General features: G+C 53.0%; 1 protein-coding gene across 1 annotated transcript in view; it reads right to left on the bottom strand.

Annotated features, from left to right (window-relative positions):
* ARHGAP35 (Rho GTPase activating protein 35) overlaps positions 1–18312 on the bottom strand; it is an 82684-nt gene that overhangs the window by 19015 nt on the left and 45357 nt on the right. The window contains exon 3 of the mRNA XM_056137072.1: positions 12577–12721. Coding sequence (XP_055993047.1) covers positions 12577–12721 — 145 coding nt within the window. The remainder of the gene's footprint in view (positions 1–12576; positions 12722–18312) is intronic.

Raw genomic sequence — 18312 nt, forward strand, 5'->3', positions numbered from 1 at the left:
CCTGGGGTGCACTCCATTGCCAGGTTCTTGGAGTAATCCATCCAGCTGGATGGGTCAAGTGCGGCTGTGAGTCGCTCTGTGCCTCTTAAGCAATGTCTGGGGGGTCAGGAGACAGTAATCTTAATAAATGTCCTCGTGTAAGCAGCATCAGCGAGATGGCAAGGCCCCTGCCAATGCCAGGGGCCACACTCCATTTGCATCTCTCTCTGTTCTCTCTCTCTGTTCTCTCTCTCTCTCTCTCTCTCTCTCTCTCTCTCCTCTCTCTCTGTCTCTTACTCTATCCCTTCCTTGGTTTTAGCGCCACACCCAGGGGACTCAGGGCTTATTCCTGGCTCTGCATGGGCCACCCTATACAGTATTGAGGATAGAACTGGGTTCCACTGCATTCAAGGCAAATCTCAACCCCAGCACTCTCTATCTCTCTCTGTGGCTCAGCACCCAGAAGGGGACATGGCTCAGTCCTGACCCCACCTGTGGGCCTCTTGATCACTGCCCTGCCCTGTCTTACATTGGGACCACCAAAGAAGGCCATCCACGAGTGCAGCAGATCAGGACAAATGTTGAACACTGGGGGCCTGCATCGACCACCTGCTGCCTCACCAAAATGCTGCCCCTGCCCAGCCTCTGACCTGCAGAGCGCCCAGGAAGGCTGAGGGGATGACCTACCACCCATCACAGGTCTGATGGTCTGAATCCCACTTTCATTTTATAATTTTTTGGGGCCACACCTGGCTCTACATTCAGGGATCACTCCTGGAGGTGCTCAAGGGACCAGGTTTGGATGAGGGGATGGAACCTGGGTCAGTCGTGTACAAGGCAAGTGCCCTTACTGCTGTCCTATAGCTCTGGCCCTTGAATCAGACAGCAGGCAGCAGCAGAGAGAGGTTTTGGGTGGCTTTGTGTCCTGTTCTCGCCCCTCACTGAGCTGGGGGATGAGCCTCATAGCTCATTCTCACTTTCTTTTCCCTCTTTCAACAACATATGCAATTTCCATTCTGTCAGAGACAACCATTTGGGGGGCCGGGAGAGAGCACAAGGGTAAAGCACCTGCTTTTTACAGGGACTGACCTAGGCTCCATAGGGTGTCTTGAACCTGCCAGGAGTAAACCCTGAGCACAGCGGGGTGTGGCTCACAAAAAATGCCCCCCAAAACCAAGAATCACTGTACTGCACTCACTTCAGGCTGGTAATTTCATCTTAGATTCCCTACTGAGTCCTAGGAATATTAAAATAACAATACATAAGCTATAGTTCTCGAGGCTCAGAAGACTTAGGAATTGATGTCCACTTGGTTTTGGTCATGGCAGGGATGCCCGTGCCCCCCAAAGTTCTAGGGGAATGGGTTCTCTATTTACACAGGCCAGCCAGGATGCCAAGAGCCTCTGTACAGATTAAATGGCCACAGAACCCCTCTCCTGCCAAAGCCCAAAAGCTGGCCACAAACATCCACAAAAGAAGAAAAGAGTTTTCTGTTGTGGCTTTGAAGCCCACCCCCATAAAGCCAGAAAACAAAACAGAAATCCTGTAGGTAACACCAGCTGTCAGGCGCCCCTTAACCATAAACGTGAGATCTGGTTTCCACTGACCTGCGGCGCACGTGAAATAAGAAATTGTGTGTTTTTAAAGAAAGCTCTAGGTCGGTCACCTGACTCAAACTGCCCCAGTGTCCCTGCCAAGAGAGAGAGAGAGAGAGAGAGAGAACGCAAACTGGGGCGCGATCACACCCCGTCTCTATTGGAGAAAGTGGCATTCAACTGCCACACTGAGAGCCTTAGCATCTTACATTTCAAACTCACCAACCGCCCAGGAGACAGGCCTGTGGCCACACAAAGGTGTAAGCCGAGACCCTGGGCCCTGGGGCCTCAAGGTCGCCCGGCTCCTCTGGCAGCTGGTCCTGCTGCCATCGACCTCATTTCCTGGCCACTCCCGCCGACCCAGTTGCTGTACCCTGCATGGACGCTCCCTGGCTGCCCCCTGGAAGGTGCCTTACCTCACAGGTCCCAAGTTCATGTGCCCGTGTTCACCCTCCTCTCCTGGACAGTGTCGGCCTCAAGGGGCTCCCATCCCAGCAGGCCAGGCACCCCCGCTCTCAGGATCCCACTCAAGTCTGACCCGAGGGGAAACAGGGCTGCCAGGAGGGGTAGGCTGGGTAACATGCCTGGTGCCCACCCACTGCTCCATCCAGTCTAAAAGCCAGGATGAACCATGTCGGCACTGTTGGATTAGATGGAGTTGAGGGACCTCAGGTAGATAGATGGCAAGATGGGGAACATTCACACCCCCTGGAGTCAGACCTGTCCCCTGTGGCTGCCAGAATGGCTGTCCTGAGTGCTCCTGTGGGGATTTTGGGGGTTTCTCGTTGGTAATGGCACAGCCCCCTTGTCTCTTCCATCGGACACGTTCTCCCCTCTGCATACCCCGTCACTCTTGCATCTACTCAGGGTCTGAAGCTGTGACCACTCACCCCTACATCGCTTAGACAGCACCAGCCACTGTCAAAGTCCTTGCCAGCTTGCACAAATGCTACGAAGGGCAAGGAATCTGCACACATGCTCCCCTTTTTTTGCCCACCAAATCTTTTTACTGGGAGATGTTATGTTTTTTTGGTGACATGTAACCCAGTGGTGCTGAGGGGCCATTCCTGCCCCTGTGCTCTGGAGACTGTATATGGTGTTGAGGATTCGAACCACGGTATCAGCTGTATGCAAGGCAAGTGTCTTCCCTGGGCATGGCCTCTGCAGACCCTCACCAGCACCCCAGAGGCACATGGTGTGGCACATGACTCAGTGGTGACGTCAATGTGTAGGAGGGCTGAAAAGGCAGCGCCCTCCTGGGGCTGGGTACCCGGACACAGGCCGAGAGATAACGAAGGAAATGCACAAAGGGCCGCTTCTCTGAAGAAGGGCTGGTGAAGAGGTGCGGTGTCCCAAGGGGCAGGGCCGGGATTTTAAATCAAATATACCTGGTTCCAAAGTCCTTGTGTGACCTCTGCCAGCCAGCCTGTTTCCAGGCCCTTGGAAACTCAGAAAGGGGAATGAGTCACTAGCCGGCAGAGAAAGGCCCAGGCAGAGCTCTGAAGGTCAAGTGTCCCCGTACAGGGGCTGGACTTTGTCTGGTTCACAGGGCATGGCAGGCTTGAAGGTTCAGCTCGATAACACCAATATGTCAACAAAAATTCACTGATCCTGCACAACCTTCAGGACACTTCCATGAGAAGTGAGCCAGCAGGGGCGGAGCCACCAAAGTACATACCACATACATGCACACACATGCTCCCGGTCCCTACGGGTCCATGGCTTCTTCCATCGCGGCCGAGAGCGAATCACAGGCTGAATGCTTCCTTGCACTGTGATGGTTGCCGATGGCCTGGCCTCCCAGAGGGCATTTTCCTCCAAGACACTACTCTCAATTGGGGGTGACCACACACACTCACCTGACCAATGAGCGGCATTGGGAAGCAACCCCCAGCCTTGGAATGGAGCAGACCTGCAGGTCCACACCACAGCTCAGAGCCTCCCCTCCTCGTCCTGCCCCCCAGTCCCCACTCCCCATGGGCCGCCATCAAGCCTTTTATTCTGGTATTGTGAGACGGTGGTATCAGGAGCAGCCCCTTCCTGCCATCTGTGCCATGCAGGCCAGGCCTCACAGTGGACCGAGGAGTTCAGAGAGGACCCTGCCATCAACCCCCCAGCCACAGAGGGTGAACCATGCCACAGGGTACCTGGAGAATTCAAGGCTCCCGTATATGAGAATGCTCCAGCAGTGCAAGAATATGGAGGACAATGCTGTGTACCCCACAACCCTTAGAAAATAGGACACATGGGGGCTGGAGTGATAGCACAGACGGCAGGGTGTTTGCCTTACACGTGGCCGACCCAGGTTTGATTCCCAGCATCCCATATCCCTGAGCACTGCCAGGAGTGATTCCTGAGTGCAGAGCCAGGAGTAACTCCTGAGCAATGCTGGGTGTGACCCAAAAAGGGGGGGGGAAAGGGAAAGAAAACAGGACATACATGACACAAAACACAAAGTCCTTATGGGGAGCACTGGAACCCTCCCCCCTACCCCCCCGGCCATCCCTTGCAGCTTTAACTCTCAGCCTCACTGATTACTGCCCTTTGGAGACTGGGATGGGTCTCGGGACAACTTCGAACTTCAGCCAACAGGCTGAAATTTCACTGTGAAAACGGTCTTACTCCTGGGCATACAGACCATGTCCATGGGTGCACACAAAGGCACCGAAATACATAGGCACGGCAGCACCCCTGATGGTAGCCCCGAACTGGACAGCAGAGGGAGTGAAGGAACAGGAGGCTACTCGCGTGACAGGCTGGCATGTGGCTTGGAGGGTGAACAACAGGAAGCTGTTCATACTGCCAATGCGTGCATTTATGGACTGCGGAACGGGTGACTCGCATACACAAGGCTGAATGAGAGGAGCCACATATACCAACTGTGCTCTTGGACAGTGTCTTTTTAATTTATGGCTTTTAGGTCCCACCCAGTGGTGCCTGGGAGAACCAGGCAGTGCCAGGGATCGAACTTGGACCTCCAACATGCCCAGCTGGAGTGGGAGAGAGAGGACAGTGGGAAAGGTGCTTGCCCAGTTTGACCCTGCCACCAAGAATGGTCCCTGAGCCCTGCCAGGAGTGACTGCTGAACATAGCCAGAGGTGGTTCCCAAACCAACAAAAACAATATATGAAATCAGAAACAATGCAGAGGGTTCAGCCTGTTGAACTATTTCCCTAGCCCCCCAAACCATGATTTTGATTCTCAAATTTGAAGCAAAAAGAAAATAGGTATTGAGAGTTTAAGGCAAGCCAGGAGACCCGAGGACTCCAGGCGCAGGGATGCTTGGCTGCCATGTCGCAGGGAAGGGCGCGCTGGCAGAGTTCAGAGGCTGCTGAAAGCCCCACTCTGCTTTCTGCTTCATGACAAGACCTCTAACTGTGCCCAGGCGAGGTTTTTTTCCTTGTAAAATGTCCCACATTCTGGGTTTCTGATTAATTTTTTTTTTTTTTTTTTTTTTTGCCACACTGGGCTGTGCACAGGGCTTACTCCTGGGTCTGTGCTCAGGGATCACTCCTGGCAGGCTCCAAGGACTGTATGGGGTTCTGGGGATGAACCCAGGTCAACTGTGTGCATGGCAAGTGCCCTCCCCTCTGTACTGTCTTCCTGGCCCCCTCTGGTTATTTTCTCCTAAAAAAGACACAGACAAGCTATTTTTCTGTTGTTTTGGGGCCACACCTGGCTGTGCTCAGGGCTCGTTTCTTGCTCTGCATTGAGGGAATCATGACTGGAGGAGCTTGATAGGTGAATGATGGGGTTCTGGGCTGCCTGGGATCAAACTCAAGTCAGCCTGTGCAAGGCAAGTGCCCTGCCTGTTGCACTATCACTCCTGACTGGGGAGATGAGCGATTTCTGACTAAGGGGCACAACACCTCATGTTGGCTGAGCCACATGTGGAGGTGCTGTGTCTGACCCCTCGGAGGTTTGACTTCCCAGACCTCTCCATGAGAAAGGCACATTTCCCCTCTGGAGTCAGTAATGGAAGCACTGGGTGATACTTCGAGACCATTACAAATTCAAGTAATTCAAGTAACCCCAAATCCTTCCTCCAGTCCTTTAATACTCACATTAAAGAAACTATTACAAAATCAACTGCAATTTTTGTCTGTTTGGGCCATACCTGGCGATGCTCAGGGGTTACTCCTGGCTTTGTGCTCAGAAATTATTCCTGGCGGTGCTTGGGGGACCTTGTGGGATGCTGCGGATCAACCCAGAAGGCAAGTGTCCTCTCCGCTGTGTCATCACTCTGCCCCCTAGGACTGGAGAGCACTGAGCTCTGCCCACGGGAGCGCACCTTCACTGCCTCAGGACAGACTTTCGTTCTATCAGCCGGAAAAGGCTCCCATGCTCCTCTGCAATCAAATCCTGCCATTGCAGGCAACTACTGATCTGCTTCCTGTTGCTCCAGATTAGCTTGCATTTTCCAGAGCTATATATAAATGGAAGCATAATTGGCCGCCTCTGGTGTCTGGTTTCTATCACTGCCCAGCAGATCAGTGTGAGGCTCTACCATGACCCTGCATGGCAGCAGCGATGCTATCCAGTGGGTCTGGGCAGGCCAGGCTGTCTCCTCACCTGTGGATGGCCTCAGGGCTCTGTGAACAGAACTGCCTAATCTTTGCATGAACGTTTCCCTTTCTCTCAGGCAGCTACTAGGCTCGAAATGGTCTGTGTCTGACTTCTTCGCGGGCTGCCAAAGAGGGTGCTCAAGCGAGTCAGCGGCAGGCCAGCACCGGCAGCAGAGGGCAGGGGCTCTGAGCATTCTGACTAGTGCCTTGTCTCCCCTGGACACACCAGCTTTCCTTTCCTTTAAATGGGCCACACTAGCCCCTGTCAGCTGCTGGATTCTCCAGTGGTTCCTTCCCTGCATCAATTATGTGTATATGTGGTTAAGATGCTCCCCCAAACCTCTGAACATCGTGGGGAGGCAACTTGAGGGGCACACAATGGCGGGCACATGGAATATATTGAATTAAAAAAAAAAAGATGGTGCGGTCCTTTTTTTTTTCTTTTTCTTTTCTGGCTTTTTTGGGTCTCACCTGGTGGTGCTTAGGGGTTGCACTCAGAAACAACTTTTGGTGGTGCTTGGGAGACCATATGGGATTCAGGGGATCAAAACCGGGTGGCCACAGCAAATGCCTCCCCTGCTGTACTATTGCTCTGGCCTCAGCAAAGTCATTTTAGATCCATAAATGAGTTACTAACCAGGCGCACTGTGTCTATGATGATGCAATGCTGGACATGAAATTTTTTCAATGACCAGAGGCGAGTTGGGTAAATAGGATCTTTTGCCTAGTGCAGATGTGCCCCCAAACCGCTAAACAGAGATCCCCTTCACTGTGGACGGTGAAAAAGTTCGAAACCAGGTTGCACAGCTCCCCTCTCCGCTGCAGAGGCGAGGAAACAAGCGGGGTCCCTGCTACAGTGCTGCCCAGGAAGGTGGCCACCCGGATCCCCCTGAGAGCCAGTGAGGAGCAGATCAATGATTCAGTGCTTCTCTCCAGCTGGGCCTGTTCTTGCTGGACCCCAGGTGAGGGCCCGACAACCATAAAGCAGCATGATGTATCCCAACCCATCTGGATGGCCCACCCGGTTTCTGAGGTTGGCAGAACAAGCTCTGGTGAATTGAACTCACAGCTGCCCAGGGCCCAATGCAATGCCTGGGTCACAGCAGAGCACGAGAACCAACATGGTGGCATCATGACTTCTGATTTGTTTGTGGGGGTTACTTCGAGCAGTGTGGGGGATGCAGGTGCCCTGTAGTGCAGGGGCTATGCTCAGAGCCCCACACATGTCCAGCCTGTGCTTCGCCCTGGTGCTATCTCCCCTGTCCCGCCTGGTCCTGGGACCGATGCAATGAATGTACTGCAGTCCAGGGTAGAAGTCGAGGTCACCTTCTGTCCACATGCAGCGGCCTCAAGCATGGGCCGAGAGGTGCCAGGACTGGTCACAGTGATGATGCAAAGAGCTGTTCGTACAAATAAATTGATGCCATGATAGAAAAGAGGGGGTTAAACATCACAGCAGAAGGGAGGGAGGGAGGGAATAAAGGCACAGCCCTGGAGAACAGTACTTTTAGTTTGGTGCTGAGAAGTGTGGCTGCAGGTCTGGGGACTGCCCGTCACTGAGCCCCAGTACCCACAGACTTTGCTGAAGCCTGATTCAGGAGTTGGGAACCTGAGTGCTGTGGTCAGCAACAGGTGCCTAGTGCCCACAGTCTGGAGACCCTCAGATGGGGTGGGTTCTCGGGCCAATGCCCAGACTGCATGCAAGGTGCCCAGGGTCCAGCCCTGACCTGCAGGACCCCTGAAAACTATCATTGGCAGTGACCCCAAGCATGGTCATTTGTGGCCCAACTATTTCAAAATAGGAAAGTGAGGAAAGAAAAAGATCCTCATCCAGCCATATCAACTGTGGGCAGAACTGAAGGCTCTGCCTTGCTGCTCTGATGGCGGGCTCTGCCTAGGCTGGTAAGCGCTGCTTCAAGGGTGCAGTGCACACATCATTGCAACAGGAAGGGCTGGTGACTCCACTGTCCCGATGAAGGCCCAAACGGACAAGCAATGGAAGAGAAAGCAGCCAAGACAGTAACTTAGCCCGGTGTGACTGCGTGCCACTGCTAGCCTCAGCCCCGAAGGGGAGCAAGTGAAAATCTCACATGCATTAGCCCAGCAGGCAGAGGGGCTGGCCCGGCTCTGGCTAAACCATCTGCAAATCAACCGGGTGTTGTTCTTGTCACTGGTGCGATTGGGAAGAATCTGTTCCAATTCTGGGTCCCACAGAAGTGGGGGGACTGGGCAGAAGCTCAGGGGGAGCGGAGCTGACCACCACATATGTGGCTATGTGCTGCTCAAGCCTTTGAGGCAGGCCCTCCAACAGCCTTGGTCACCCTGGGCAGCAGCTGTGCTGGCAAGAGGACGAAGACCCTCTCCTGGGATCTGAGATCTGGGATCCCAGGAGTTGGCCACCTCCTTGTGTGGAAGGGGTGAGTCACAGGCCTCCTCTGGACTTGGTTGCTCTCCTTCTACTGGACACTCTTCCCTGGTCAGAGTCAAATGCAGCAGCCTGGAGACAGAGCACCGGCCTTGTGTGTGTGAAGCCTGAAGTTTGATCCCTGGCACCACTCTACCAGCTAAGGTCTGGGATGCCCAGTGACACAACCAAGTGTGGCAATGCCACACCTACTTGTGCGGCAACACTAAAGAGGTACAAGGGGTCCAGACCGTGGCATGGTGTCCACACCGTGACATGGAGACCACACAACCTCATACTCTGAAACAGCAGGGGGAGTGGAGGAGAAGGGCCTCCTGGCACTAGTGGAGGAAGCGGGTACACTGGGGGTCAGTGTGGTGTCAGCACTGGACGGGACAGAACTATCACAGTGCTGGAAAACATAGACCATGTACCTCGATAAAAATGGGGGTAAAGAGAGTGGGAGCAGTACTAGCAGGTGAATTATTCAGTCATTGATGCTTGTCATTACCAGGAGTTGGGGTAACCCAGGATGCACCCCCCGTGGTGCATGTGGTGCTTGTCATCAGAGCGACACAGACACGACTCCCCCTCCTGTCTGTGCTTTGGCTGCAGCACCCATGCGTGGGTGGTGTGCACAGAACAGGGAATCCCACCTGAGGCTCAAGACTGCAAGGCAGGAAGGAATTTTGCCACTCAGTCACCCCCAGGGGACTGGAAAATGCCTTTCTGAGGCAATGAGCTTGCTCAGGTAGCCCCGGCCCTTAATGGCCATGCCGCCCACTCCCTCAGCCTGGCCAGCCTTCAGTGCTGCCTCTCTGGCTGTGCATGGCAGATGGGCAGGAGCAGGATACCACAGCACGAAACGGAAGGATGCGGGAGTGCTGGTCTAGCCCACTGGCAGATTTTGGTGCCACCCTGGCAAGGGCTGATGCTGGATTTCGTGAGTCAGGACAAGTGCAGGCCAACTGTCCCACAGGGACCAGGCGTGTCTCAAATCCCAACCACAGGAGTGGGCTGTGCAGACCAGTTCCCTCCCGCATCTCTGCTCCCACTGGCTCCAACGGGCTGCAGGACTAGCACAGAGACATTGGGGCACAGAGACCTGCATACGTGCGAGGGGGACCCGAGTCAGAAGCGAGGAGCAGCACAGGACAGGACCCCCAGTCCGTTCACTCACTGATCACCCCACAGTCCCTCTGCCCACTTCCCACCACCCAGTGGGCCAGCCCTCAGCTCAGACAGGAGTCAAGATGAGGCAGTCTGGCTGACGTCGGGGGACTGAAGATGATGGGCGGGTACAGACAGCACCAGACCCACACCAAGGGCAAGACTCACAGAGAGTGGATTGTGACTGGCGACGGAGCAACAGTCACCATGCTGCCAGTTGGGAGTGGGTTCTAGAACCTGAAACCATTAGGTTTGGAAACCAAAGATATCTCAATCGAGAGACTGAGAGAATACGGAGAAGTGAAACTTAGAAAGGGACCAGGGGACAGCACAGAGGTTAAGGCAAGTACTTTGCTCCCACATAGCTGACACAGGTTTGATCCCCAGCACCCCACATGGCCCCCTTAAGCCCTGCCAGGAGTGATCCCTGAGCACTTCCAGGCATGCTCATAAAAGAGTCAACAATGTGCTGGAGCTCGAGACCCGACAGCAAATGCTCCTGGACCCCTAATCTGTTTTTTGCAATAAGGGATGTGACTGGGGACAGCTGGAAAAGCGAGCCCCTACTATAGGCAGGTCACCACAAGATGAAAGCTGCTCCCCTGAGGCTGACAAGGCCACAGTGCCAGGAAGGGAGTGTTTAGAAAAATTAGACTACTTTAGATAAGTTCAATGGTATCACAGCAGCAACTGTAATACATTTCAGAAGAAAAGATACAAAGTACTGAGGAGGTTCCAAATGGGGGGGGGGGGGGAACGGGGACAGGGGGACGGACACACGACAACACGACGACGGACGACGACCATCATTCAGTCAAAAACTTAACTTAACTTTAGCTGTATCATCCCATTTGAAATTTTTAGACTTTCTGGAACGCTTGGCCAGAGACATCTCAAACTTTACAACACTGATAAACTAGGAGTAGCACACCAGATCGAATGGAATGGAATGTAGAAGGCAGGCAATCTCCAATCTCCATTCACAAAACAGAAACACAGAAGGCTTAACCTGCAGCAACATCTTAGTAAACACTTATACAAAGCCTTAATGGCTCCACGGTGAGATACACCAATCTTCACTAACTTTCTTCTAAGGAAACTTTTGATCATTCTGTTAGCAAACTATTGATAACAAGCAATATAAAATAAATTACCGGGGGCTGCTATGGGGATAGGCTTAAGGGCTGGTTAGGAAAACTGGAGACAATTGTAGAGGGAAGGTGTAATGTGATGGATTAGTGTTGGAATACTGAATGCCTGTAACAAATCATCATGGACAACTTTGCAAATCACAGTGTTTATAAAGTGTAAGAGGAAAATAAAATTAAAAAAAATTAAGTTTGGATGGAATAAGCAATATAAATTCGTTATGTGCCTAAGGGGGCAGATTGGGCTTAGGAGGGAAACTGAGGATATTGGTGGAGGGAAGGTTACACTGGTGGTGTTGAAATACTAAATGCTTGAAACAAATGTGTAATGAACAACTTTGTAAGTAACAGTGTTTTAATAAAAATTAATTTAAAAAACATACAGGGAAAAGTATAGCCTTCCCCAAAGCTTGATCTCTTGCAGCATGTGATTTTAGGTATCCTTTCCCCTCTTCAAAGGACACAAACTATTTTTATTTTTATATGTGTATGTATACGCGGGAGGGCAACAAGTCAGGCCTGGGGGATCCTTCCTCTGACCACCCCTGCCTTGGTTTCAGATGGGCTACATCGATATTCTTTTTTTTGGGGGGTCTCACCCGGGGATGCTCAGGAGTTACCCCTGGCTCTGCACTCAGGAATTACTCCTGGCGGTGTTCGGGGGACCATATGGGATGCTGGGAATCAAACCCGGGTCGGCCCTGTGCAAGGCAAACGCCCTACCCGCTGTGCTATTGCTCCAGCCCCTACATCAATATTTTTTTGGTTTTGTGGTCTTATTTTTTCTGGGTGCTTTTGGGCCATATCCAGCCAAGCTCAGGGGCCACACTCTGTATGGTGCATGGAGGCAATGTGGTACTGGGGACCACGATTGGGGTGGGCCTCTGGCACAAAGAGAAAGTGCTGGGACTCTCTGGGTTCTCTCTGGGGCCTGGATAAGCCTATCTTCTTGAGCTCGACTATTAATGCTTAAGAATGCACGTGCGTCCGAGATACCTCCTCTCCTCAAAGTCCCAGCTTGGAGAGAGTCCAGGAGAAAGAAAAGGGCAAAAATGGGAGCTCATGGGGCTTCACGAAGCCAGAGAGACTCTATGGGAGCTGCGGGTAACACAATGCTGTGAAGGAACACATGTCAAATGCTGTCACTTGGGGTGGAACAGATCCTACAGGGGTTAGGGCCAAGGCATTTGCCCTGCACACAGTCTACTCTAGTTTGGTCCCCAGCATGGCATATCGGCCCCTAAGCACTGCTGGAGCAACCCCTGAGCACAGAGCTAAGGGTAGCTCCCAAGGACTACAAGGTGTGGCCCTAGCCGGCTCCTGCTCCTGCATGTGGGTTTCATAAAATCTGAGGGCAGGGACCAGAGCAATAGAACAGTGGGGAGGACATCCACCTTGCACAGGGCCAACCCAGGTTCGATCCCTGGCATCCTATAGGGTCCCCAGAGCCCCGCCAGGGTGTGATCTCTGAGTGTGGTCGCATATTAATTACCCAAAAAGAAAAAAAAAATTCTGAGAACATCCTGCACGGACATCACCCCCATAATGTCAGGGGCTGACCATCAGCTGCTACCTGATGAGAAGGTATGACCATTCCCATCACTGCCCACAGCGTATCCAGGACATCATCCTGGACACACGGTGACGTGGAGGACGGGAGGCGCCCATGTTGCTTTCGGTGGACAGACTCCCCGGCAGATGGCAAATCTTCTTACCTGTGGCCTCAATGTACTCGATACATCTCTCGATGAAGACAGGGATGGGCTTCTCCGGAGTCACCACAGTGGTCAAGGGCACTCCAAAATAGTTGCTCTCCCAGGTTGCCTTTGTGATGGATGGCCGAGGTTTAGGCTTTGGTTTCTGTCCAGGAGAGAAACGAAAGCATGAGAAGAGTGAGTATCAACACATGCCAACTTCAGTGTCAGCACAGCCCAGTCCTGGAGATGCAGGGGCTGCCGCAAAGACCCCAGCGGGACAGGGACGCATATGCAGCCAGAGCTGCTTTCATTCACTCGGTTCTTTGGAGCCTCTGAACATCACAGGACACCGGCAATTTGCCACAGAGTCACACATCAACTGCTTTGGAGAACAAAGGTGTTTATAAGAAGCCAGTCATGTTTATCTAATAACAGGGAGATGACTATCCACATCCTTGATCGGGCGCAAGGGGGCAAACAGGAAGTTTTCCAAACATCCCATTTGGATAAGAGATGTACATGAGAGATGGCTGAGCTCTTCAGAGAGATAAAAAGTGAAGTGGCAATGGATGGCTTCCGCTTGGCGTAGGAGAGTGTCCGCACGCTGAAAGGGCCGAGGGCCCTGGGTAACACTCGCGAGGCCGGGCTAGCTGCCCAGGTTTCCCCCTTAGGAAGGGCAGAACTAAGGAACTGAACATGACAGTTAAGAGAGTTCTTTGTTTCTCCATCGCTGTCATTCCCCACATCACACAGTACTGGAAACAGCAGCCCTGGCTTACTATATACCCAGCAAGCCTCAAGTCAGAAACTGCTGCCAACCTCTCAGTGTCACCAGCTAAAACGGAAAATGTCCTCAGTGCCTGCAGGACATAACTAGTGAGTGGTCAATGCTGGGCTTCAAAAACTCACGAGGGTCTGTCTCATAACTATTCTTGAGACATTCTGCTCTAGAATTATTCACTTCTTGATTTATATTTAAAAGATTCTCAAGGGTGGGCTGTAGAGATAGTACAGTGGGGAGGGCACTTGCTTTGCATGTGGCTGGCCTGAGTTCAATCCCTGACATGGTCCCCCAAACATCATCAGGAGTAATTCCTGAATTGCAGAGTCAGAAGTACACTGAGCACTGCCAGTTGTGCCCTCCCCACTCCCCCCCAAAAAACAAAAACAAAGATGCTCAAGGGTCTGAGAGAAACCTCAGTGGAAGTGTAGGCTTTGCACTTGGGAAGTTTGGGTTCCCTTCCTGGCACCACTGGTCCCCTGCACACTACTTGGAGCAGCCCAGGAGTAGCCCCAGCACTCCTGCACGTGGCTCTAAAATAAACAAAAGTAACTGGCAAATTTCCTAAAGTCACAAAACACTTGACCTTTCTTTAAAATATATACTGAGAGGCTGGAGCAATAGTACAACAGGTAGGGCTTTTGCCTTGCACGTGACCGACCCGGGTTCAATTCCCAGCATCCCATATGCTCCCCTGAGCACCGCCAGGAGTAATTTCTGAGTGCATGAGCCAGAAGTAACCCCTGTGCATCGCCGGTGTGACCCAAAAAGTAAAGGCCCTCCCATTGATCATCGATTTGCTCGAGCGGGCCCAGTAACGTCTCCATTGGAGACTTTATTGTTACTGTGTCTGGCATATCGAATACTCTCGGTAGCTTGCCGGGCTCGCCGCAAAAAGTAAAAAATAAATAAAATAAAATATATATTGAAGAGGCCAGAGTGATTGTACAGTATGTAGGATGTATGCCCTGCACATGGCTGACCCGGGTTCGATCACCGGCATCCCATATGGTCCCCTGAACACCGCCGGGAGTAATTCCTGAGTGCAGAGCCAGGAGAAAGCCCTGAGCATCGCTGGGTGTGACCCAAAAAGCCCCCCACCCCCGATATATATATAGCAAATATATATATATATAGCACTGGAGCAATAGGATAGCAGGTAGGGCATATGCCTAGCATGCACGTCCAACTCGGGTTCGATTCCCAGCTTCCCAGCATCCCATATGGTCCCCCGAGCACCGACAGGAGTGATTCCTGAGTGCAGAGCCAGGAGTAACCCCTGTGCATCGCCGGGTATGACCCAAAAAGAAAAAAAAATACTGAAGAGGAGGCTTGTTTATGTAAGACCAAGGTCCCTGATGTGAGCAGTACCTTCTCATTTCCAAGGGTCTGAGGCAAATGAAGGGCAGTTTCCCACTGATGCCAACAGCCTATAGGACTGGAAGTATTTACGGATCCTTGTATAAAAGCCACAGAAGAGGGCGACTAACGAGCTGCCAGGACGGCTGCCTTCCTTTCTCACCCTGCTCATCCTCAGACCTTCGGGCACCTCTGGAGATGAACAAATCACTTCCTGTTTAGTCTGAGGCTCTATGAGAACTTCCTGTGCAAACACATGGGGGGTGGGGGTGGGGGTGCACAACCCAGCTGAGATGAAAATGTCCATGAGAAAAGGAAGGAAGAGGCCCATTCTGGGTGACTGGAGGGAATCACCTAGACGCAAAGGCCTCCGTGTAGCCTGCTCTGTGACTCAGTGGCAGGCTGGGAGCCTGTCCCGCTCCATTCAAACCATTGGCTCTGCAGACAGGTGCAGAAATGAGAGGGAGACATTCAGAAAGGCTGCGTCTCTGTATGGAACTATAGCACCCAGACCGGTGCCCTTCTACCAGCTTCTTAGGTGTAGAAAGACACGCCGAATAGCAACTTTGAAATCTGACAAGTTCTGCGCCTCAGTCCCTTAGTCATGAGACAGTGGCCTTGAGGGTGCGATGCTCGGGCTGATGAGGCACCCAGCGGGCTCCCTGAGCATGAATGCCACCGAAGACTTGGGTTGAATGTTCATGTAGTTCAACACGGTGCTGTGAACGATGAGGCAACTGGATGCTCTTTACAAAAACAAAAGGCCACAAGGGCCAGGAAGCTGGCTCAAAGGGCTGGAGCACATGGGGCCCTGGGGAACCCAGCACAGCAGGGAGCAGCTCCCAAGTGATGCCCAAAGCAAAAGAAATGCCATATGAGGTGGGGGTGGGGGACCCACATAGCTCGGGGGCTAAAAGCACCTGTCTTGTGAGCATAAGGCCACGGTTTTGATCCCCGGTGCCACCTGCGTCCACTCAGTTCTGGTGCTTCTGCTATGTGGTACGCCCAGGCACTGCCTGATGGTCTGCTGGTGTGGTTAAACAACCTGATGAGAACGCATGTCTGGCAAACTCCCAACCCGAATGTGCATAAGCATAACCAAGCAAGCGCCCCCTCACCCGCTCTGAGATGCAGCCTGACATACAACCCAGGGCCAGAGATTCATGGGGCTCGCCATGCCCTTGGACCGCTGGCTGAGGCACCTGAATATCCAGAGACCACCTGAACCCAAGCCTGATGAAGCAAGACCGGGAGGAAACTGGAACCTGGAGCATCAGGGAAGTGATTTGTAACCACCTTAGAGCCTGTAGCGAGGGAGAGGCTGCACCATTCACAGACCAGCATGCAACTGTGAGCCTCCAGCACTCCCGAAGGCCAGGCTCTAGCCTCCTCTCCCCAGGCACCTCCCCACTCCAGACTCAATCTGGCAGTACAGGCACAACAGCCCCCCTTTTCAAAATTCTGGGACATATCTGGCAGTGTTCAGGGCTTATTCCTGGCCCTGCGCTCATGGATCACTCCTAGCAGGGCTCCGGAGACCTTATAGGGTGCTGGGAATTGAACCCGGGTCAACTGCATGTAAGGCAAGTGTCCTCCCCACTGTGCTATCAATCTCACCGAGAGTCCCCTTTCACAGATGGAAAAGCTGAGTCCTAGAGCATGTCAACCAGCTGCCCACTGTCCGGTCCTGATGGCGAGCCCAGGCTGGCACGGACAGCACAGCTGCAGGGTGGTGAGGCTACATCGCTCCCGCAGGTAGCAAAAGCTCCCTCGTGGAAAGTCAAGGGCCAATGCACACTGCCCTGAGTCCCCCTGGAGTGGTCCTGTCCAACGTCTCCTCTCTGAGTTTAGACATGGGCTACCAATTATGAAGTTTTGGGGGCCGGGACAGCACCCCGAAGTGGGGCCCCAGCATAAGACAGCAGATACCCTCCCTGAGGCCTCCCAGCACCACTGGGCACGCTGTCTACCACATCACCTCCAGAACTTCAAAGCTTCAGGTTACCCTGGGTGGGGACAATCACTAGGAATGGCCCTGGGGCCCAGGTCTGTGCCATTACCCAGGAGCAAGGTGAGAGCTTGGTGCCACAGCACAGCTGAGAACCCACAGTATGGCTGGCACCAGGCGGGTCAGGAGTCGGGGACACAGGAGCTCTCGCTCTGTGCCTCCCATGCCCACCTCCATGATGAAACACTTCTGACACTACAAAGGGAAAGAAGAAAAAGGAGGGGGCTGTCACCCTCATCCTCACCTTGGCCTCTGTGGATCCCCTTCCAACGAGTCACAGCCCTCTGCACTGCCCCTCTCCTTTAGAAATGTGCCTGAGCCCACCCCGACCCAGGTGGCCAAGAAAACGACCCAGGCCAGTATTCAAGGCCCGGGCTGCACTGAGGGAGGGCTCTTACTGGCAGCGCTCTGATCTCGGGGCTTTGTCTGAAACAAGGAGAGGACAAATAAAGGGGAAACCCCCAACCTCAGCAGAGGAGGAAGCAACAGTCTGGGCGTGGAGCCTAGGCACCCAGCCCACAACCCCCTCCACACCTGTGTGCAAGAAACAGGTGAAAATGGCAGCAAAAGGAGGGTCATTCCAGCAGCCCCCTGGACAAGAAGGCTCTAGAGCCTGGTAGACAGACGGCAGATGAGTGGGCACTGAGCACAGCCATGGCTGTGTGTGTAGTGGGGGGCTGAGGTGCGTGTACCAACAGTACCGTATCACAGGTGCTGACACAGTGAGGATGGCCTGAGACAGTACAAGGGAAGGCACTACTGTGTGCACCTCGATTCCATCCCAGCACCACATACAGTGTCCCATGGGTACCCCAGTTCCCTCTGCCACAATGTGAGCTGTAAGTACAGAAGCAACACACACGTGATCTACTGGGAAGTTCCTGGAGGGCCAGGATCTTGGTATTCTTCCTTTTTTCTTTTTTTTTTTTGAGGGGGGGCCACAAATGGAAGTGCTCAGGGCTTACTCCTGGCTCCGCACTCGGAGATCACTCCTGGTGGGGCTTGGAGATTACATAGAATTACAGGAATCAATCCCAGAAAAGCTATAAGCATGGTGAACGCCTTACCTGTGTACTATCTCTCTGGCTGCACTGGCATTTTTTCTTTTAGTTTTAAGAATCCCAGTATCTGATCACATAGCACAGCGGTCAGAACTAACACTAGGACCAAAACAACGGTCTCTTGCCCGCAATGACCTTACAAGCGAATGGGGCATGAGAAGAGTAAGAGCCACATAAGGGAGGTGATGGGGCCAGCCAACAGGTGAGGGAGCATCCGGGCTGCCCTTTCTGGATGAAACATGTCCTGGCTCCCCCAGAACAGAAAGTGCTGCCCCACTGTCCACTGCCAACCTTCTCTCTGGGCGCTACACACATCTTTACTTGTGCAGATTTTAATGGGGAAACACAGGTAACTGGAGCCGGCCCACTGGCCAGTTCAGGAAATGAAGCACTGTCCTTGCGTGCTGGCTCTGCCCTCTTGGCAGGAGTGGCACTCGGGCGGAGAGGCCCTAGCATGTGCATCCCACGGCATTGACACTGCTGTCTGCCTGCAAAGGGGCCTCACAATTCCCAGCAGAGCCTCAATGGGATCCTTCCATCAAATC

The sequence above is a fragment of the Sorex fumeus genome, unplaced genomic scaffold, assembly GCF_029834395.1.
Source record: "Sorex fumeus unplaced genomic scaffold, SorFum_2.1 ptg000122l, whole genome shotgun sequence".
Classification (NCBI taxonomy): domain Eukaryota; kingdom Metazoa; phylum Chordata; class Mammalia; order Eulipotyphla; family Soricidae; genus Sorex; species Sorex fumeus.